At 44.9% G+C, this 21,216-nt stretch overlaps 1 protein-coding gene across 1 annotated transcript in view; it reads left to right on the forward strand.

Moving 5' to 3' along the window:
- The first annotated feature begins 1,345 nt into the window (after nt 1-1,345).
- LOC140896881 (peroxidasin homolog) overlaps nt 1,346-21,216 on the forward strand; it is a 66,804-nt gene continuing 46,933 nt past the window's right edge. The window contains exons 1-2 of the mRNA XM_073308948.1: nt 1,346-1,509; nt 12,663-12,734. Coding sequence (XP_073165049.1) covers nt 1,346-1,509; nt 12,663-12,734 — 236 coding nt within the window. The remainder of the gene's footprint in view (nt 1,510-12,662; nt 12,735-21,216) is intronic.

Consider the following 21,216-nt stretch of genomic DNA (forward strand, 5'->3'; position numbering starts at 1 on the left):
CATGTTACCCAGAGTCACGGTTCTTCTGAGTGGGATGCGATTAATGGCCCTGCAAACTTGCATCAACAGTCGACTTTCCCACTCCAAACTGGTTAGCAACCGATCGGTAGCTGTCTGGAGTTGCAAGCTTCCAGATTGCAATAGCCACCCACTTCGCCGCCGTCAGGGTAGCTGTCAATCTTGTGTCCTTGCACCGCAGGGTGGGGGCAAGCTCTTCACACAGTCCCATGAAAGTGGCTTTTCTCATCCGGAAGTTCTGCAGCCACTGCTTGTCATCCCAGACTTGCATGACAATGTGATTCCACCACTCAGTGCTTGTTTCCTGAGCCCAAAAGTGGCATTCTACAGGGGTGAGCATGTCTGTGTATGCCACAAGCAAACTCGTGTCATATGCGTTACTCGAGTCGATATCGTCGGAGCCCTCACTGTCACTTTGGATCATAAGGAATAACTCGACTGCCAAACATGAGGTGCAGGTGAGACTCATCAGCATACTCCTCAGCAGTTCGGGCTCCATTCCCGCAGACCGAAAGGGAAGACAGAGCGCGCAGTACAAAAAACGTTGAAAGATGGCGCCAAATGTGGATGGAAGCACAGGGATTGCTGGGATGCGAACCGATGCATCACGGGGCGTTGGGACAAGACCCAGAATGCCCCGCACCCGCTTCCCACAAGTCACAGTGCCAGAATGGGAAGAGGTGCTCTGTGGGATAGCTGCCCACAATGCACCGCTCCCATTGCCGCTGCAAGTGCTGCAAATGTGGCCATGCCAGTGAGCTTGTTCCTGTCAGTGTGGACAGACTGCAGCGCTTTCCCTACAGCCCTCTCCAAAGGTGGGTTTAACTCAAAGTGCTCTACATCTGCAAGTGTAGCCATGCCCAGAGATTAATAAGTGACTTTCCCAAGGTCAGGTAGAATAAGTAAAACTCAGCTCTCCTGAGTCCTGGGCCAGTGCTTTAACCACAAAGCCATCCTTTCTTTCGCCTCTACAAAGCTGACTTTACCAATGTCAGAGAGCTGTTATTTGCACTTTTAAACAAATGTAGAAATATGCCAAAGAGGAACATGAGGAGTTAATTTCCTATTCCAGCTGGGAGCCAAGGCGGGAATAAGTCAAAATCAATTGTGGGTGACTGTGTACAAACTTTTAAATGAGGGTGGGGGAGCAGTGTGATCTCAAAAATGTACATTATGGCAGAGGGGGTGGAAGGTTACACTGTCAAACTGCCTTAATTTAATTGAAAACACATGCTGATGAGTCCCCTCCTCCTGGACCTCAAGGCTGGGAAACTTTTGTCAGCTCCCTGCAGTTCAGAATCAGGGAAAGTACACTCCAGCAAACACAATGCTGGTCAAATCTGCAGTTGTTCCCGGCTTCTTGCTTTTTCTTCTCTTGCCTGATTTCTCCTGCTCCTGTCCTAGCCGCTGCTTGTGCTTTAGGACTACAGTAAGATGCATGCATCTGATGCTGGAAAACATCCCTGAAGTCCCACCTCAGACAAACATATTGTAAGTAGCTGATTTCATTTTCCTGGTTATTTTGCATGATCAGCCTTTGAGGAGAGGAAAGAAAAGTTATGCTTTCTACGCCTTGCTTTTTCTGCAGGAATGCCTGTATTGCAAAAGCCTCACCTCTTCAGAGACTGTCTCACTTAGCATCAGTTAATGATCTTTAACTGGACACCTACAGGAAACTAAAAAACAACTAAGATCACAAGAAAACAATGACTTTTGAGTCTCCAAAGATAATCCCTAAACAGAGTTTGTTTAAAGGAAGATGATAGATCACCTTTTACTATTGGAGAGACAGCTTTGGGGAAATGGGAGAACACTGGGTGTTTTAGTTTTGTGTATGCAAAGAGATGGTGGTTTTGTTTCTTGCTTATAAATGCAACTCCATTCCCTTATCTACTCTTCCTGTAGGTTCTTACTTTCCAGACCCAACTGGGGGAAGGGAGAGGGGAAGAACTGAAGGTTTATTTGGGGTGCCAAACAATAGTGACAAACCTTATACATTCTTAAAAATCCACTGGATTGGTAGTATTTTTTTTTTTTGGAAGGTGGGGTTACAGTGGGGAAGACTATGCATTGTTGGTTGTGTCTATTTCAATGGAAGATCTGAGTAACAAAAAGAGAGGGATTTCATGTAGCATTTTGGGGCCAATCTGGGACTTCTGTAGAACTTCTGGTAATAGATCTGGAAGAGCAAACTTCCTATGCTTTTAAGGAATGGTAAATCCTAAAACTGCAGAATGGCTTTAAGACCTATCTGGCCCATTCCAAAGTACCTTTACACATGTTATCCAGACATGATTTCTTGGTTTGGAGGAGTTGGGCAGTGTCAAAAGCAGACAGGAATTGTTAAAGATGTATAAATAGTTTCGTTCTCAGTTGAGTTGCTGTTGATTATGGAATTTGTTCAAAATTAACTAGCTGAGGATCGCTTCCATATGACTCTAATGGATTAAATTCTGATCTCAGCTGGGATGTCTGTCTTAGCTTTTTCTCCCTAAAATTTTTCCACTGTTGTTACTAGTGCAGCTTTTCTGTTGGCAACAATGGGAACACTGCAGGAGACAGTCTGGCATTTTAACTACTATGGCATCTTCCTGCTCTGAGAGCAGTTAGATAACACAGTGGTTCAAATGCTAACCGTTCACACTGCTGCTTCTCCTGGGCTACCACTGGTACTCTTTGCATGTCTAAAAGTTCGGAAAATGTAGTTATTTGGGTTAATGTGAAAGGCAAAGGTAGCAAACTACCGAGATCTGAATGGGATTATTCGGGGTTGGGCCCAGATGTCAAATTAAATAAGAGCCATCACATTTTGATGTATATTCCTGCACTGCGTTTAATATTTCAGACACTTTCTTAGGAAGATTTGTGGCTCATTCTAGTCTAATTTTGGTCCACCTAATTAAAAGCAAGGCTCATACTGATAAATCTTTATGGATCACCTGAGCCAAGTTAAATATTCTCTGTTCATAGATCACTGCAAAGATATACAAATAGAAAAGGTTTCAGAGCAGCAGCTGTGTTAGTCTGTACTCACAAAAAGAAAAGGAGGACTTGTGGCACCTTAGAGACTAACACATTTATTTGCGCATAAGCTTTCATGAGCTACAGCTCACTTCATCGGATGCATGCAGTGGAAAATACAGTGGGGAGATTTATATACATAGAGAACATGAAACAATGGGTGTTATCATACACACTGTAAGGAGAGTGATCACTTAAGGTGAGCTATTACCAGCAGGAGAGCCCGGGGCGGGCGGGGGGAGAGGGAACCTTTTGTAGTGATAATCAAGGTGGGCCATTTCCAGCAGTTAACAGGAACATCTGAGGAACAGTCTCTACGTAAAAGAATAAATGGACACAAATCAGACGTCAAGAATTACAACATTCAAAAACCAGTTGGAGAACACTCCAATCTCTTTGGTCACTCGATTACAGACCTAAAAGTTGCAATTCTTCAACAAAAAAACTTCAAAAACAGACTCCAATGAGAGACTGCTGAATTGGAGTTAATTTGCAAACTGGATACAATTAACTTAGGCTTGAATAAAAATTGGGAGTGGATGGGTCATTACACAAAGTTAAACTATTTCCCCATGTTTATTCCATGTTTCCCCATGTTTATTCCCCCTCCCTACCCCCCACTGTTCCTCAGACTTTCTTGTCAACTGCTGGAAATGGCCCACCTTGATTATCACTACAAAAGGTTTCCCCTCCCGTCCCGTCCCCCCCCGCCCGCTTTCCCCATCCCGCCCGCTCTCCTGCTGGTAATAGCTTACCTTAAGTGATCACTCTCCTTACAGTGTGTATGGTAACACCCATTGTTTCATGTTCTATATGTATATAAATCTCCCCACTGTATTTTCCACTGCATGCATCCGATGAAGTGAGCTGTAGCTCACGAAAGCTTATGCTCAAATACATTTGTTGGTCTCTAAGGTGCCACAAGTCCTCCTTTTTCTTTTTACAAATAAAAAACACACTGTGGCTCTGGCTGTCCTGGGGATTTTATAATCTAATTGAAATAAATAGTCCTAAGAGACAGCTTTCTGTTTTATCTGTTATAAAAATGTTTAATAATTCACATGCTGTTTAAAAGTTGCCAACGATCAAAAGGTACATCTTAAAAACGCCAACTGTTCCAGATTTTTATGACACAGTCGTACTTCTTCCTCTCAGGAGACGGCACGCTGCATCTGTGTGAGCATCCAGAGGTCTAGCAAACTTAAGATCCAGGTCATGAAGTTCTTATTTTGAGTAAAAAATATGGAATTATGGTCCTATCTCATAAGAGTCATCATTTGATATGAACAGAATGTACTGGTACAAGATACAAATACATACACCCAGATCCTGGGCCCCAACTCTGTCTGTGCTGCTATAAAATTGAAAGCAGCTGCAAGTCCCCAGATGGGCATTCCTCTGATGGAGGCAGTGATGGGTGGTGTAGAGCCAGTGTAGCTGGCTCCAGTGGCTCTCTCTCTCGAGCACCCAGGATTGGGAAGGGGGAGGAATTGTGGCCAGCCCAGACTGTGCTGCAGCAATCTCCTGCTACAGGATGGCCCTTGGGGGTGGGGGCTGTAGCCAGCTGGTGTAACTTAGAGCAGTCCTAAGCCTGATCTAGGTGATCCCAGGACTGGCTTAAACCATCCCTAAGCTGTTAATGGCTCCTTTTGATTCTCATTCCCTGCAGCTGGATGCAGCTGAGGATCTGGCCCCATGTCTGGTTTTAGCAATGGAATATTTATCCTTGGTAATGAAGTCTGTTCATTTTATTCTGAGTATGGAACATGATGGCAGTAATGGCTACATGTGTACAGATAAGTAAGCTATAAAAATGCATGATGTATAACTGCAAATGTATTTTGGCTGCCGTCCATTCCACTGGAACAGGATTTGCCAGATGTGATTTGTTGGTTACCGCTGGGACTAAGGCAGTTCATTTAGCCAACAGCCCAAAGAAGGCAACAGCTGTGAAACATACACTCTGAAAATTTCAATAGGTCTTTAACCTCCAAAGCCATTTGTTTTGTAGCATGACATTTCCAACCATAAACTCTGAAACATGTTGGTATGGGGAGAAGCCACCAGTGGGAAGAAGCTCCCTGTAGTGGAGGCTAATGGATTCCAATCATGTTATACATGGATTATTCTCCTTTGCATTATACGTAGATCTACTTCTGAGTTATGGGCTAACTAAACTTAACTCCGGGTACAAGAAAAGAACATGCAGCACCTGTGACCTGAACTCATTGCTGGCATGAATTGAAGATGACCCGGTCAGTCCACCTCCCTTTCGCTGAGTTTGTCACGGATTATGCATTTTCTGTCTGTCCAATCTGACAAATTTTGCCTTCCCTCGCTGTTTTGCAGCATTGTCGGGGTTCCCTCCCCATTCTGAATTCTGGGGTACCCGCATGAAAGACCCCCTGAGCTTATTTCTACCAGCTTAGGTTAAAAACTTCCCCAAGGCACAAATCCTTCCTTGTCCTTGGAGGGTACTGCTGCCACCACCAAGTGAGCTGGACAAAGATTCAGGAAAAGGATCATTTGGAGTTCCTGTTTCCCCAAAATATCCCCCCAATCCCCTTCACCCTCTTTCCTGGGGAGGCTTGAGAATCATATACCAACCAAATAGGTAAACAAGTTGAGCACAGATAGGACACTAAAAACCCAATCATGTTCTTAAAAACAGAACTTTATTATAAAGAAAAAAGTAAAAGAAGCGCCTCTGTAAAATCAGGATGGAAGGTAATTTTACAGGGTAATAAGATTTAAAACACAGAGGATTCCCCTCTAGGCAAAACTTCAAAGTTACAAAAAAGAGGAATAAACCTCCCTCTTAGCATAGGGAAAATTCACAAGCTAAAACAGAAGATAATCTAATGCATTTCCTTGCTATTACTTACAATTTCTGTAATTTTAGATATATCATTTCAGTAGAAGCTGGATTACTTGCTTGGTCTCTCTGTCTCGAGAGGGAACAAACGGAGAGCGCAAACAAAACCTCCCCCTCCCCAGATTTGAAAGTATCTTCTTTCCCCATTGGTCCTTCTGGACAGGTGCCAACTAGGTTAATGGAACTGATTAAACCCTTACAAGTAAGTGATTCTGTACCTCTGGCCAGGAGGGATTTGATGTTACTGCATATATAAAGTTGCTATCTTTCCCTTTATATGTATGACAAGCATACTGTCTCAGCTGCTGTTCTCCTCCCCAGACATGGCTACATTTAGTGGGCAAATCATGTATGTATTTAGTTTGTGAAACTCTGTGGGATCACTGGGGATAAAAGCTGTGATATAAAAATGCAGCATATTAGCCTTAAGAAACCATACTGAGCAAATGTGTTCTTGTTGGAAGTGCTTCTCCCTTCACGTTGTTTCTACCCACTTGCCCAAAATTTCTGTTTTACAGGTGAACTGGGGGGAAGGTGGGGAAATTGAGCAGTTAACTTCCTCTCTGTGTTAAACATATATGTGTAATGTACCAACAGTTATCTCTTTCCAGTTCATCCTCTTTATTTAGGCTATGTAAATAGCCCTCAGAATTAAACCCTTTCATGTTGGTCAGAATAGTCTCTCTGAAAACCTCAGTTTATCGAAAGGAAAATAGGAAAGATTTTGAATAATCACCCTTTTCCCTATTTGGGGAGCACTTCTGCATCTTTCAAATGAAATGGAAAATCTTCCCAGTGATGAAGGTCCCAAGATGCTCTTTGTAAGGGCAGTGGTTACCAAATTCTAACTTGGGTACTTGTATTCTGCCTCACTACTCCACCTCTGCCCTGCAATTCCAGCAGAATCTTCTTTCCTCTTGCTGTCCAGAAACGAAGCATCAAATTTCTGTGCGCTGTTTATACAGCTGCCGCATTTCCTCAAAGAGGTGGCAGTGGTACAGTAGTGGGTGGGTGACGTGAACCCATCATCTTTCTCTAAGCAAATGCCTCTATTCGCATGTGTGCGCATACGCAGAGTAAAGATCTATGGGCTGTGGCTCAAAACAAGCTGAACAGATGCAACTAATGAATCAATATAGAGGCATGCTGCAGCGATTTGTCTTAGACTGAGAAAGTCTGTCTCCTTGTTGGACACGTTGATGGGGATAAATTTACCTTTGTGCTTCTGAAACTTCCTTTTGTTGTTCCTGGATCAGAGTCGGTGCGTGTTTTCATGAGCTCAGGAGGAGGGGAGAGCTGTCTTTATTTGATCTGGGCAATGTCTGAACAGTCAACATATGGGCAAGATCCAATGCATTGAGGGAGCCCTGCTGCTTGCTGACAAGAATCCCAAGAAGGGATTAATTAATTAATCTGGTTTAATTAGGATCAGATTGTAATCTCCTCCCTGCAAAAGAGAGCCCCTTGCTGCTGTTCTCACTTAATAGTTCAAATTATCTGGGATTGCTTGGGTCAGCAGTTGGCCGTGTAATTTGCCAATTTGAAAATCTGTCTCAGGGCCAAATATTTATTCTTCAGACATCTTTTCTCCTCCCCATTCTAGGCACCACCAATGAAATTGTGGCTCTCTTGCCAAAGGTGCAATCAACAGAAGTGTTGGGTTAAGAGTAGGCTTTATGCACTAGCCCACCTCAGGTTCCCAAATGATGATTCACATAGTCTTCATGCATTTAGCCATGGAAGGAGCAATGCAAAGGGAAATCCGCACACTATCACAGGTGGGAATAAACAGAGAGGCACTCAATTTGCAAACCAGCAGAGGAATCATCTGCTTTCCTTGTACATAATAGGCCTATCCTCATTCTGTCTCTGTGGCATCTGTCCACCCCCAAAATAATTGGGGAGATCTCATACATTATTTGCTGTATTAGTGTTTTATGTGGATAAAATTCAGGGCGCGATGCAAATAATTTCTTCATCTGCTGTCACTAGAGGTAGGCCTGAACTGTAACCCCCAAATCTGATCGCACAGATGGGCTCTGGGCAATTTCAAATTTGGGTCTATGCTTCATTCCTCGGGCATATCTCTACTTATCACATTATGGGGCAGTATCACTTGATTTGGTCTGACATGCTGTAAACCAAGTCAGATCCCGATCTAATTTCCATAAGCCAAAACCCAATTGAAGTTTTTGTGCCATAGCTATGTAGCATGCCTCACAGTTAACTAGCACATCTGCTAGTTAAAAGGCACTGGAAAATGTAGGGTTCTCCCTACTGGAACCTTCTGAATGTTCCTGGCTATTGGCCTCCACTCTTAAATACTCTGTATAATGTCAAGTGTCTCCTGTGATGCTAGAAAAATGTATTTCCAGGAAACAGGGTTCAATATAAATAGCCAGATCCTCAGATGGTGTAAACCAGTGTGATCCATTGATGTGAATGGAGCAATGCAAATTTGCACCAGCTGAAAATCTGGGCCATGATGCATATGGCATCCTTAGGAAAAACTCTGTACTAGAGATTGTTCTATTAACCGTGTTAGAGCTGCACTGCAGCCGTGTGGTGAGTAGCTGAGTGGGTCTTTCAAGGGTGAATTGTGCTGTGGAGACACCGTGCTTTTATGCAGATTCATCATAAATCACTGAAGTACGACATAAATTAAAAATATCAAGTTGTCTTTATTCAAATGAGGACAAGAGGACTCCATTATCCTTAGCACCACTGGCTGTATCTCAGATGTGTTCAGTCTAGGGTGCTGAAGACAAAGGCAAGCCGAAGTGTTAATGGTATGAAAGGGAAATGACATACATTTTTAGTTACTACTGAACGAGCTCCTAGAAATTCTGTGTTGTGCGCGAAACTGAGTGTGGTGGTTATGGCCTGAAATGCCATCTTCTGTTTTAATGGCTGCCATCTCATCACACCAACATCCACAGACTGGGGCCAGATTTTCAAACGAGTACTGCATATTGGCTGCTGAGTTATGAAATTCTTGTCCTAAGTGTCACAATGGGAGCTGCTGGGAGAATCTGGCCTCAATTGAGGGTGCTGAGCACAGAAAATCTGGTGCTGAGCAATTTGGAAAGACTGGCCTCAGGAATGGCTCTGGATTTTAATTAAAGTGTTACCAGAATTCCCCTCTCTCTCTGTGTAACCTTAAAGTTAACCAGTCCAGCAGTAAATACAGAAAAGAAGAACAGCTGGCTCTATAGCGCAAGGCTGTCAACACTGGCTCTATTTGATTTTTCCTGCATTTTCATCCTTAAGTGTAATCTGGTTTACTGATACTTGCTAACCAAAAATATGTCCCCTTGTCTCACAGGCCTGATCTACACAAGAAAGTTGCACCTGCCTAACCTCAATCTGTTCTTAAGCTGATTTAGATACACTGGTTCAAACCCCAGCATGGACACTTATTTTGGTGTGAGGGCCTTATTCTGGTTTGGCATAAAGAGATTCTTAATTGACTTAAACTAAACCACGTTAATCCTGGTGTAAACCAGAATGAGTACCCATGCACCCATCTTACTGAATGGGTTTAGATTAGCCCTGTTCGGTAAACCAGTGCAACTCGGCAAGGCCTTGGATACTTAGGGTGTGTCTACATCAAAAGCTGTGCACAGGACAGCCTGCTCAAGCTAGCTTGAATCCAGTTGAGATAGGCCAAGTTGCAGTGCAGGTTCAGGTTAGCAAGCCAAATATGTACCCAAGGTTCACGTTGGGCTTGTTCCACCTACAGCAGGGGTCTCAAACTCAATTTACCTTAGGGCCGGTGACAGTCCTCAAATCCTCCCAGCGGGCCAATAACGTCGCTGAGGATGGTGTTCAGAAAAGAAAATAGAAAAGGAGGACTTGTGGCACCTTAGAGACCACAAGTCCTCCTTTTCTTTTTGCGAATACAGACTAACACGGCTGTTACTCAGAAAAGAAAATGTTTATATTGTATCTTTTATTTTGAATTTCTGAGACATAATAAAACTGTCTTACAACTTTATACAGTTCTTCGCCTGTCAGAGTTTTGAGTGTTTGCCAGACACCTGACAACACTTCGGTTCTGTCGGTTTGTGGATGTTTGGCCTCAGTGAAGTTGAAACCTTCAGGATTGCAGCGAGGTGGGCGTCAGAGAGCTGTGTTCGGGATTTTGACTTGTTTATATTCATTGTGGAAAAAAGTGATGCTGTCTCCGTGGCTGACTCTGCCAGGCAACTAGGGATGGTATCTCTGCCCCTCTCCCCCAGCCAATGGGAGCTGCCGGGGGGCGGGGGGGGGCACCTGCAGTCGACATTGCCGGCAGTGTGTCTGCATGCGTCTCTCCTCCGTTTGCGGGCCGCAGATGGCCCATGGGCTGGGACTTTGAGACCCCTGGCTTACAGTGACTTCACTAATACCATGGTGTGAGCTAGCTGGATTCAAGCTTGCTCAGGTAGACTAGCCTGTGCTTAGCTTTCACTGTGCAGAGGTATCCTTAGAGGGACAGGTCCTTAGCTGGTATAAATGTTCATAGCACTAATGAATGTTAATTAAGATCTCTTCAATGCTGAGTAAAGTTCAGCCCTGTGCAGAGGGGCAGCATAAGGACTATACAACAGGTAGGTCTTGTTGAAATGGTACTTTAACTGCATTTGAATCCAATGGAGTCCACAGGTACTTAGCCCCTTGGATAGTCAGGCCCTAGGTATCTCAAATTGGGCCACCCCACAATTAGCAGCCATTTTGGAAAACACAGCTGTTAACCTCCCTGTGCCTCAGTTTCCCTAGCTGTAAAGCAGGGATAGCAATGTCCATCCACCATTGTAAATAACTCTGAACTCTAGAGATAAAAGTGAACTGCTGCTATTTATCAGAGGTGTGCAAGTGGCAGCTTGAGCTGAGAAGCCAAGAACCGAATGAATCGTGAAGACTCCGTTTTTCTCTGGCCTAGCTTGTTTTCCCTTCGTGGCAGGACTAATGCCCACTGGCAGGTCAGTGCAAGCCGCACTGCTGTTGCTGTTGTCCTGGGGGTTAATGGAAGAAGTCAGTATCCAGGGTCATCACTCTGCCTCTTTCTACCACCAGGAAGTTCATTTAAAAGCAGTGCCTAATTGACCCCTTCCCCAAGGAACGTAGGGGATAACCCCCATGTCCTAGCCATTAACTCGGTTGGTAAAACAGCCTCTACTGTCATGTCTCTGTTCATAATATATGGGCAGCTGACATCTGCTCAGCCAGTTCTGGCGTGAATGGTCCCAGAACTACCAAAATCTAATCCATTGCTGTGTAAAGCACCTTGTGAGTGAAAGATGTTACATTAAAGTAAATTAGTGCTAGCAATAATTTCTGTGGCATTGCAATATTCTTTCAATAAATGACTTGCAGTTGATTGCTTGCCGAGGTAACATAGTGATGTGCATGTGTCAATGCATAAATTGGCTAAATACAAATGAAAACTGATTCCAGAAGCCACTGATTGCTTTGTATGCTCTCACTGATTGCTTTGCATGCTCCCATTGTTAATGATTCAGCATACTGATTTAGGGAAGGGTTATTCTGCTAACAGCTGACAGGGTCAGAAACACTACAACAAAATTCCCCAGGGTGGACTGTTACTATCTGATTTCGAATCCCCTTGTTATCATGCACCATTCTTCATGCTTCCCCTGGGTGAACTTCACTGGGGAAGGTGTGGTGATATTTCTATGGCAAATGCTAGATTATGCACGTATTTCAGCCCAGTCTCCCTGCCCTAACTACAGCCCTTTACAGTAGTAGAGGCAAAAATTGCCATAGCACATTGGACAATCAAAGGCGCCAAATGGATGCACATTCCCTGTAGAATTGTTTCTACTTGTTTACTTAGCTCTTATTTTATTATCCAATAAGCAGTCAAAATATAATATTTCAGGGTCCAAGTCAGTGCAGTTACACAGAGAGCTCTTTAAGTTTGCCACAATGGATTCTGCTAATTCTAAATGAAATGGAACTAACTGAAAATGCAGAACGGGAGAAGCCTTTGAGTCCCTGCAGCATTTTGGAGCTAATTGGAAACGGTGACTGCATGAGACTATTCAGCAAGATTTGACCATTTTAGGGCCAAAATGTTGGCCCTGAACTTTAATAAGAGTGTCCGCAAACCTGTGTGCATGCCTGTATACACCGGCGTGTGCAGCTCCATGTCCGGCAATGTGTTTGCAAGGACAGTGCATGCGCACATGCAGGAGTCTGTGCCTGCAAATCTAGGGTTTCATGTGAGCTCCGCTATGCACCTGCAGCTGGAAACTTGGCCTCAGTGCCCATGTGGAAATACCAAATCCTTGTTATGAGTCCATAAAAATACAGACCCACCTGCATTCTGGCAACTAGGGGCAAAGTTTATACTTTAGTTAGGTTTGCCCAAGTTGCATGCGCAGTTACCACATTTTGTGCATGCAAGTTAGGTAATTGCACAGCTAACCACTAGCAATCAGAGCAATAGTGTGTTACAAACTAGTGCAACTGATCACTTGACTCCTTTCAAAATGTGGCCTCTATGTATCAGGTTCTTAAGAATGAAAGTGGAGTTCATAAATCTAGGGAGGCTCAGACTGCCTCAGCAAACAGTGGTAGCCACTCTATCATCCCAGAATGGATTCTTCATCTGATGTAGTTTCTCAAGCTCCTTTAGGCCTGACATGCTGAGGTCTAAAGCACCAGGACAGCTAATGATCTTTGTTGCTAATGGATAATCTTGCTCTCAGATGTACGCTGACTGATATTCTCTCACTTTCAGGGATTTACGCTTCAATCGCATCAAAGAGATTCAACCTGGAGCCTTCAGGAGACTGCAGAACCTCAACACACTGTAAGTTGTCCCCATCTTAAAAGGCGCCCAATTGTAGTGTGGTCGTGGTACAGAGAATGGAAGGAATCAGAAACATGAGACCACCTTGGTTTTGCAAGGTAACACTCACTTATAGAAATTAAAGGATTTATTCGAACACTGCAAGTAACAACTCCAGCATGTGCAGTCACCACTTAATTTCCTCCTCGCCCCCATGAACCAAGACAGCAACATAATATCAAAACCAAGATAACTTAGCATGAAAATAAAGATGCAGGTCCACCTGTTGGTGGAGGTGCTGTCTGCACTGATCATTACGGGAACCAAATGGGTAGTTCACTGCCAATGTGACAGGCACCATTCTCTGGGTTGCGGGAGCTTAGGCATATAATGGACTAAAGATGTTTGGGTTAGATAATGAGTATGTGCCATAAGTCTAACTGCTATATGAATGCATTGGCCGCTCCCTCTAATGGCTTAGCGAATATATCCGTCCTGTGGGTTTGTTCAGCTGTGCCTGGAGCTGTCGGATGCAACTAAATTCTCTGCATAAAATTTTGCCCCCAGTCCAACCTAGGCAACGTTTCTTACCGTTTTCAGTGAAACCTGGAATTTAATGACTTCTATTTGAGCAGTGAAACCCTTTTCTCATGGGGCATCCTGCCAGCTGCCTAGGACATGTACGGCCAGTAGAGCTTAGAGAAGCCCCTAAGGACAGTTTTGGCCTTGGCTGACCCAGGAGCAGATGAACAGAGCAGTGGCTTAAAGCTATCTTTTTTCCCCCTTGCCTGCCTCAGCCACATAGCTGATGCCTAGGACACCCTGTGCACACACCACGCTTGGGTGGTCACCCTCCCGTTCCTCTGTGCGATATTCTGTAACTGTGGTGTGCGATGAAGAAGCAATGTCTACATATTCTTTGCCTTCACTACCTGCACCAGAATGCGTTCTGCCGAGCTGCTGGTGCTCACTCCAACTCTAGCGTTCCCCTTTGCTCTTCCTGTGTCGGTGGGAATTCAAGCAGACCACAATCCCTTCACTGTATTCTTACCTCTGAGCCAGGATAGACCTTGTTCCTTTCTATCAGTCAGGATAGACCTTGGACTGATCTTAATTTGGTTTGGGGGGGCCTTTATTGTAACAGAGCATGTTTTGCATAGGAGAGATCTCTGGTTCCTATTAATAATTTGACCTTTTGTACTTGCAGCATCATTCTGGGGCTTGCTAATTTATAACATTCAGGAAGGGGGACTCCATATTCTTTGGCCTCTGACAATGCCCATCGGTTTATTACAGCCTGCAGCAAGATTTGCTACTGAACCATCCGCGAACAACTTCCCCCCCTCCCCCCATACTTGAATTAAAGGAAATTATAGAAGCCTTTGTTGTAGTTGTACCGAATACCAGAAGGAACGCTCCAAGTGCGTTTTTTCGGAATGACTTTGTGGCCAGGTTTTTGTGTTCTTGGACCTAAACTTAAAAAGAGAACCTCAATCAGATTCCCAGTCTGGCTCTTGAGAAGCCTAAAGTCTCCAGTCTAGAGAACAGGGTAGTGAAAGGATTGTGGCAGGAAGACCCATGTGATAAGGATTTCAGTCTAGTTTGTGAGTGGAGGCTGCTTGTGTTCTTAGTGTCTGGTGTCTTTATCAGAAAGAACCACTTCAATTTTGATTACCTAAAAAAACAGGGTTTCCCTTGGTTTGTTCCTCTTTCACTGGAGCCAGCTGGCCAAACCACATGCATTCTGCAGAAACCTTCCTCTAGAGGTTCTGAGCAGGAGCAAACCAGGTGGAAAGGAAAGAGGTTTTCAGCCAGCCTCGGATTACGGGCATCAACCAACTCTCATGATTTTATTGTGAGTCTCGCAACTGGTACTTGCATCTTTCCTACAGCCCCATCTTGTAGATTCAAGGGATTATTGCCTGAGAATCCAGGTCTCTCGTTTCTACGATTCTATGAATCTCGGCTTTTTTTTTTTTTTAAGTTTCTATTCTCATGGTTGCATAAATAATCTGGAACCCATGAAAGAAATGTATTTCTGATTGTAGTGTGGCCTTTGGAAATTCCCTTAACCTCTCTCTACCTTAGTTTCCTCATCTGCAAAGTGGGGACAGGAATTGCCATTTAAGTACCACTCACTGTGTTGTGGAGGATTCGTAAATGTGAAGTGCCCTACAAGTGCTAGGAAGCTTTTAGTGTGGGCAGTCTTGGCTAGAAACAAGTCCTCAAATCCTTCATCCGACCCCTCCTCCCACAGAGAGTAACACTGGTAGAATCCTGAGAGGATTTCAGTCCAGGGGAGGCAGGCAGGGTAGCAGCAGGAGTGTGTGTGTGTGGTTGTATAAGGACGTGGGATATGGCTGCAGGCACCAATGGTCACCCTCCACCTTGGAAGGTGAGATGACCGCACTGCAGAGGATGAGCTGCAGCCTGCACCTTACAGTGGGCCCTGGGTTCGCTTGCTGGCATAGAATCATAGAATATCAGGGTTGGAAGGAACCCCAGAAGGTCATCTAGTCCAACCCCCTGCTCGAAGTAGGACCAATTCCCAGTTAAATCATCCCAGCCAGGGCTTTGTCAAGCCTGACCTTAAAAACCTCTAAGGAAGGAGATTCTACCACCTCCCTAGGTAACGCATTCCAGTGTTTCACCACCCTCTTAGTGAAAAAGTTTTTCCTAATATCCAATCTAAACCTTCCCCACTGCAACTTGAGACCATTACTCCTCGTTCTGTCATCTGCTACCATTGAGAACAGTCTAGAGCCATCCTCTTTGGAACCCCCTTTCAGGTAGTTGAAAGCAGCTATCAAATCCCCCCTCATTCTTCTCTTTTGCAGGCTAAACAATCCCAGCTCCCTCAGCCTCTCCTCATAAGTCATGTGTTCCAGTCCCCTAATCATTTTTGTTGCCCTTCGCTGGACTCTCTCCAATTTATCCACATCCTTCTTGAAGTGTGGGGCCCAAAACTGGACACAGTACTCCAGATGAGGCCTCACCAATGTCGAATAGAGGGGAACGATCACGTCCCTCGATCTGCTCGCTATGCCCCTACTTATACATCCCAAAATGCCATTGGTCTTCTTGGCAACAAGGGCACACTGCTGACTCATATCCAGCTTCTCGTCCACTGTCACCCCTAGGTCCTTTTCCGCAGAACTGCTGCCTAGCCATTCGGTCCCTAGTCTGTAGCCGTGCATTGGGTTCTTCCGTCCTAAGTGCAGGACCCTGCACTTATCCTTATTGAACCTCATCAGATTTCTTTTGGCCCAATCCTCCAATTTGTCTAGGTCTTTCTGTATCCTATCCCTCCCCTCCAGCGTATCTACCACTCCTCCCAGTTTAGTATCATCCGCAAATTTGCTGAGAGTGCAATCCACACCATCCTCCAGATCATTTATGAAGATATTGAACAAAACCGGCCCCAGGACCGACCCTTGGGGCACTCCACTTGATACCGGCTGCCAACTAGATATGGAGCCATTGATCACTACCCGTTGAGCCCGACAATCTAGCCAGCTTTCTACCCACCTTGTAGTGCATTCATCCAGCCCATACTTCCTTAACTTGCTGACAAGAATACTGTGGGAGACCGTGTCAAAAGCTCTGCTAAAGTCAAGAAACAATACATCCACTGCTTTCCCTTCATCCACATGTTATGGAAAGTTTTTAAATAAAAATTGCTGAGTTGTTTAATACAAGCTCCCATTGCTGTAATGCAAAGAACAGTGTCTGGCTATCATTTCCCCCTGAGGTGGAAATGGTGGATTTTGATTTGAGTAAGTCTTGTGTATATTACTTAGAAGACATAGGCCAGACCAAAAACCTGGGATCCCAGCACTTGGACAAAATTTGGATCAGGGTCCAGGTTTTCCAGCCTAGCTTTAACTCTCTAATGAGCCAAACCAAAAGCCCTGGATTCAAACAGCCCCTTCAAACTTCCTCCAAAATTTGGACTGATGGTTAGGGCTTTCTCCCATCTTTACTGTAAATAAATTGTTACGTTACTGGACTGGGACTCAGTCTGGTAGCGGGGGCCCCCATGTGCAGTGTACTGTGTAAACACGCACTGAGAGAAAGTCCCTGTCCCCAAAGAGCTAAGTCTATGCAGACAAGGAATGGGAAGAGACACCGAGAGTTCACCAAGGGCCACAAGGCAGGTCACTAGCAGAATCAGGAATACAGCCCAACTTTCCTGACTCCCAGTCCAATCTCCTAGCCGCTGGACCACTGAGCTCAGTTCACTTGGGGTGACATTGACTTCAATGGAGCCAAGATTTCACTATTAATCTCACTCTGCCTCAATCCTTACCTTGTAAAAGGGGGATAATCTGATTCCTTTCTCCAGCCCGTTGTCTTATCTATACAGATGGTAAACTTTTGGGGCCAGGGACTGCATCTGCACTGCAGCCAGCACAATGGGGCCTCAGTCCTGGTTGGACTCTGTAGGCACCGCTGTAATACAAATACAAAATAACGAGAGACTGTAATTTTTTATTCCTATGTGCTGAGTGCTCTGTGCTAAGCAAGAGAAGTTGTTCTTTCTTGTTCCAGTTCAATTGCACTCAGTACAAAGTATTGTCTAGAGGCTGCTTTCGCTTAATTGAGTCATCTTGTTTATACTTTAATATAAGATCTTCTGTTATCTAGCCCAACCAAGAAGCCTGCTGTACATAGGATGAGGGAGATCCTGGCAAGATAAGACAGTTACATAGCATGTGTTTGCTCTATTTTTCTGATTGAGGCAATCTGCCACATGCTTCCTCCCTTTGAGGAGCATTGGGAGCTAGTATGTTTGGAATTAACATGATGCAATAATTAAATATTTATATATCCTAGGACTTTGTCCAAAGGCCAGAAAGTCAATGGATAGACTCCTGTTCACTGAAGTGGGCTTGGAACAGGTTCCTAGAGTATCCATAATTGTGGGTGGGTAGAGAGAGCGCAATGTATCAGCAGTATCTCTGAATGAACAGTGATAGGGAAGAGGCTATGCTGGTACCATGTAGCTATTGTACCCAGGCCTGTTCCTAATGGGAACTGGACCTGAGTAGCTGGCTCAGGTTTCTGGGCTCTTAATAGCCCTGGATGGGTGGATCAATTGTGCGAATGACAGGGTTGGAGGAAGTGAGCTCTGATAGCCAGAGCCAAACACAGTGCAAGGTCACATCCCACCTTACGCAGAGCTCGGTTGTACTGAGTTCTGCCCTGCGCTGTTCCAGTCCTTGGCCTTACCAAGAAGAGCCTGCATTGCTTGGAGCCAGCCTAGGTACTGTGGAAGCTTCTTCTATTCAGTTCTACCAGCGTGCCAGATTTCAGTGCTTTGTGGAGAATACTGGTAATCCAGCCCTGTGCTTGAGGACCTGTAATGGGGCACCAGTTAATTTCACACCCATCACATGACACTACTTGTGAGCTACCCACAGTAGCTCTCAATGCTGTACTATTATTCTTTGGAGCATCTAGAATCCCAATTAATGTCTGGGGCCCACATTGTAGAGTCCCCTAATGAAATGGCAGTCCCTGGTCCAAAGAGCTTATAGTCTGGCAAAAGACAGCAGCTGGTTACAGCAAACAGGTGTGGGAAGGACAAGGGGGCACTGGAACAATTATAATTAGAGTATTAAGCAGTGGTCACAGGAGGCTTTATGGTGACATGCAATATTGCCACAATAACTTGTCCTGATGGGTTGGGCAACAGAGCTGTGTGCCACCCTTCAGCGGTGGAATAGACCATGTGCTGTACGTGCCCATCTAGCTCCGGCACATCATACGTTCCAGCAACTTTGTCTGCTCTGCTCTCAGGCCAACTAAAACTTCAACCCCCCCCCGCCCCCCAGGCATGGCTGTGGGTCATTCTCTCGCTTCCCTCCCTTTCACAGTTTTAAAATTAAATTGCAGCTGAATTTAATCCTCCTGGAAGTGAGGGACTCATAATTCTAGCTAGAAATCAGGCAATGTGTGGGCAGGCGCTATTAGGATGATGTATTGATTTTTATATAGCACCTTTCAGAAGGTCACATACAATGTGCTTGTGGATCCCATGCAATAACCAGTGCACTTTCTGTACTGCTGAAATTCAGCTACATCTGTGCTGATATGGGGCAGCTGTGATACTAGGCCAGCAATAAAATGCAGCAATGAAAAGGACAGGAAACAAAGAGGTAATACCTATCCAATTAAAGTGACTGGTAAATTAAGGTAGGTAAAATGTAATTGCTGAAGCTATTACTTGTCTAGAACACCAGGACCGATATTCCTAATCTTGCAAATAGCACCATGGGATATGTAAGTACCACGAGCAATCAGGAGAAAAGGCCAACATAGATCTACATGGTGAATTCATGTCATTTTGCAAGGGGCTCAGATAGGGCAAGGAGGGTGGAATGAATGCCTAGATAGAGACAGAGAGACCTTAGACAGACAGGTGTGCATCTTATCACAAAGCCACGCAGACTTTTTCCACACAATCCTGCCAATACACCTCAATCTAGGTGTGATGAGCTCCCTGCTCTTCCAGCCCTGGAGCTGTCCCGAGTAAAGAAAACAACTCATTCCAAATTAGGTCATGGTTTTGCGATGTGGACAGATGTTTGGCAGGAAGCAAAATGAGACAGCCAAGCTACTTTCAGAGGGACAATCTGCAGGCTGGCAGGCCTAAAATTGGAAAACACACCTCCTCTTTCCTTTGGTAGGCTTGCGTGCAGATCTGCTCTACCTGCCTGACCAGCTACTTGTGACTAGACAGGGCAGTGAAATGTACAAGAATTCTGCTGTTCCAGTCCCTGATTCCTTGGGTTCTCCTTCAGGCGCCGATAAATGAGGACATGTGGTCCAGCCCAGATGGAGAGGGCTAGGATGGCTGAACTGGTCCTCTTATCTTTTTGATTGGTAGCAGCCTCTCAGCTACCTCCTACTGATAAAAGGTTGCTCACCGGGGCAAACTTTTTAGAAACACGTTAGTGATAAAATATCAGGCATTAAGTGAAAGTGCTGCTAGGTAGGCTCCCAAATGAATTTTCCTTGGCTTAGGGAAAGAAGATAATGATTTCTCTGCCCTCTAGGCAGCACGACTCTGTGTGCATGTACGGGTACGTGTACACACACACACTTTTGCACTGGGGTGCCGATGTAACTGATTGCCAGAGCTGGGAAAAGCTACTGTAGCCAAAAGAAATATGAGCAAGCCCTGGAACTGCACATGCGAGTTTCTCTCTGGGACAACCTTACAGCTCACTGCTTCCTATCAAACAGAGGAATGGACTTGCAAATTTCGCCCACTAAAATACACACTGTGGCCATCTGAAGCAGCAGAAAATGACTAACCAGACCGAGTGGAGAGTAGCTGACCAGCACCTTCACCAGCATCCAGGTAGCACTAAGGGGGAAAGCGTTCAGATGGGAAAAATAAACCCAGGCCAGCAACAGATCCAACAACTTACTGAGGAAGGGGCCCATCCATGTTTCAGCTGCTTCCAGGGTCTTCCTCTGTCTGCCCAGTCGCTTGGAACAAGTTGCAAGCTAAAAGGGGCCTTCATTTCTCTTCGCTGAAGTGCGGGCTGGGATAAATATTTCTTGAATCCAACAGCTGGTTTTCAGGTTACGCACCCAACACAGGAGCATAGTGTGTGTCGTGTCTCCCTCTAGTGGCTGGTCCACCTGAGAGGTTTAAGGGTGGCATTGCTACCAAAGACAGGTGTTACTACTTTAGTTCAAGTGGCAGAGACCCCTACTTTTAGTGTTGCCAATCCGAGGTTCGGAGTCCGCTGGCATCCCATGTGGATGGTGCAGAGGAGTGACTGACTTTGCGGACTGACACTGGCCTTTGACCATAAAACCCACTATATGGCCGTTTTCCCCATCACGCTGCAACAGCCGTGCCTTCCTCTGGCTGCAATGGAATTTCCCAGGTTTATATAAATTAATGGAAACAGACTTCTTGAAACAAAGAAACAAACAAAGTCGGGGTGGGAGTTTAGTAGATCAGAGCTCTGTGTTACCTAGGCACCCTTACAAAAGTGTGTCTTAAAAATATACAACAACATTTGACAGGAGGTTTTCAGGAAAGCATTTAAGCACATGCTTAAAACCAGTTGAAGTTCTGTGCTGGGGCTTTAGGCAGGAAGAATGGCATACATGCAGTAAAATCAAGGTGTAGTAATTACGTTGTTGATTCAGCTATTGTGTCCTGGGACTACAGGATAAGAATTTTGGTGGAGGCTTACAAAGGGCAATTAGGTGCCTAATTCCCTTTGAAAGCCAATGGGAGTTGGGTGACTAGCTCCTGTTCCTGCCCCTTCATGACACTAAAGAATTTGGGATTGCCACCATTCCAGATTGGTATGCACAGGTCTGATATTTAACCAAACTGTAACCTATCCTGCTATAGGACTAGCCTGACAGTAAAGCAGAGCGAGAATCTTTTGGGGTTGACATTAAACTAGAACTGGGTGCAATTTTTCGTACAAAACTTTTTTTTGGGGGGGGGGGAGCAAAAACTGCAGAT

The sequence above is a fragment of the Lepidochelys kempii genome, chromosome 13 (genome assembly GCF_965140265.1).
Source record: "Lepidochelys kempii isolate rLepKem1 chromosome 13, rLepKem1.hap2, whole genome shotgun sequence".
Classification (NCBI taxonomy): Eukaryota; Metazoa; Chordata; order Testudines; family Cheloniidae; genus Lepidochelys; species Lepidochelys kempii.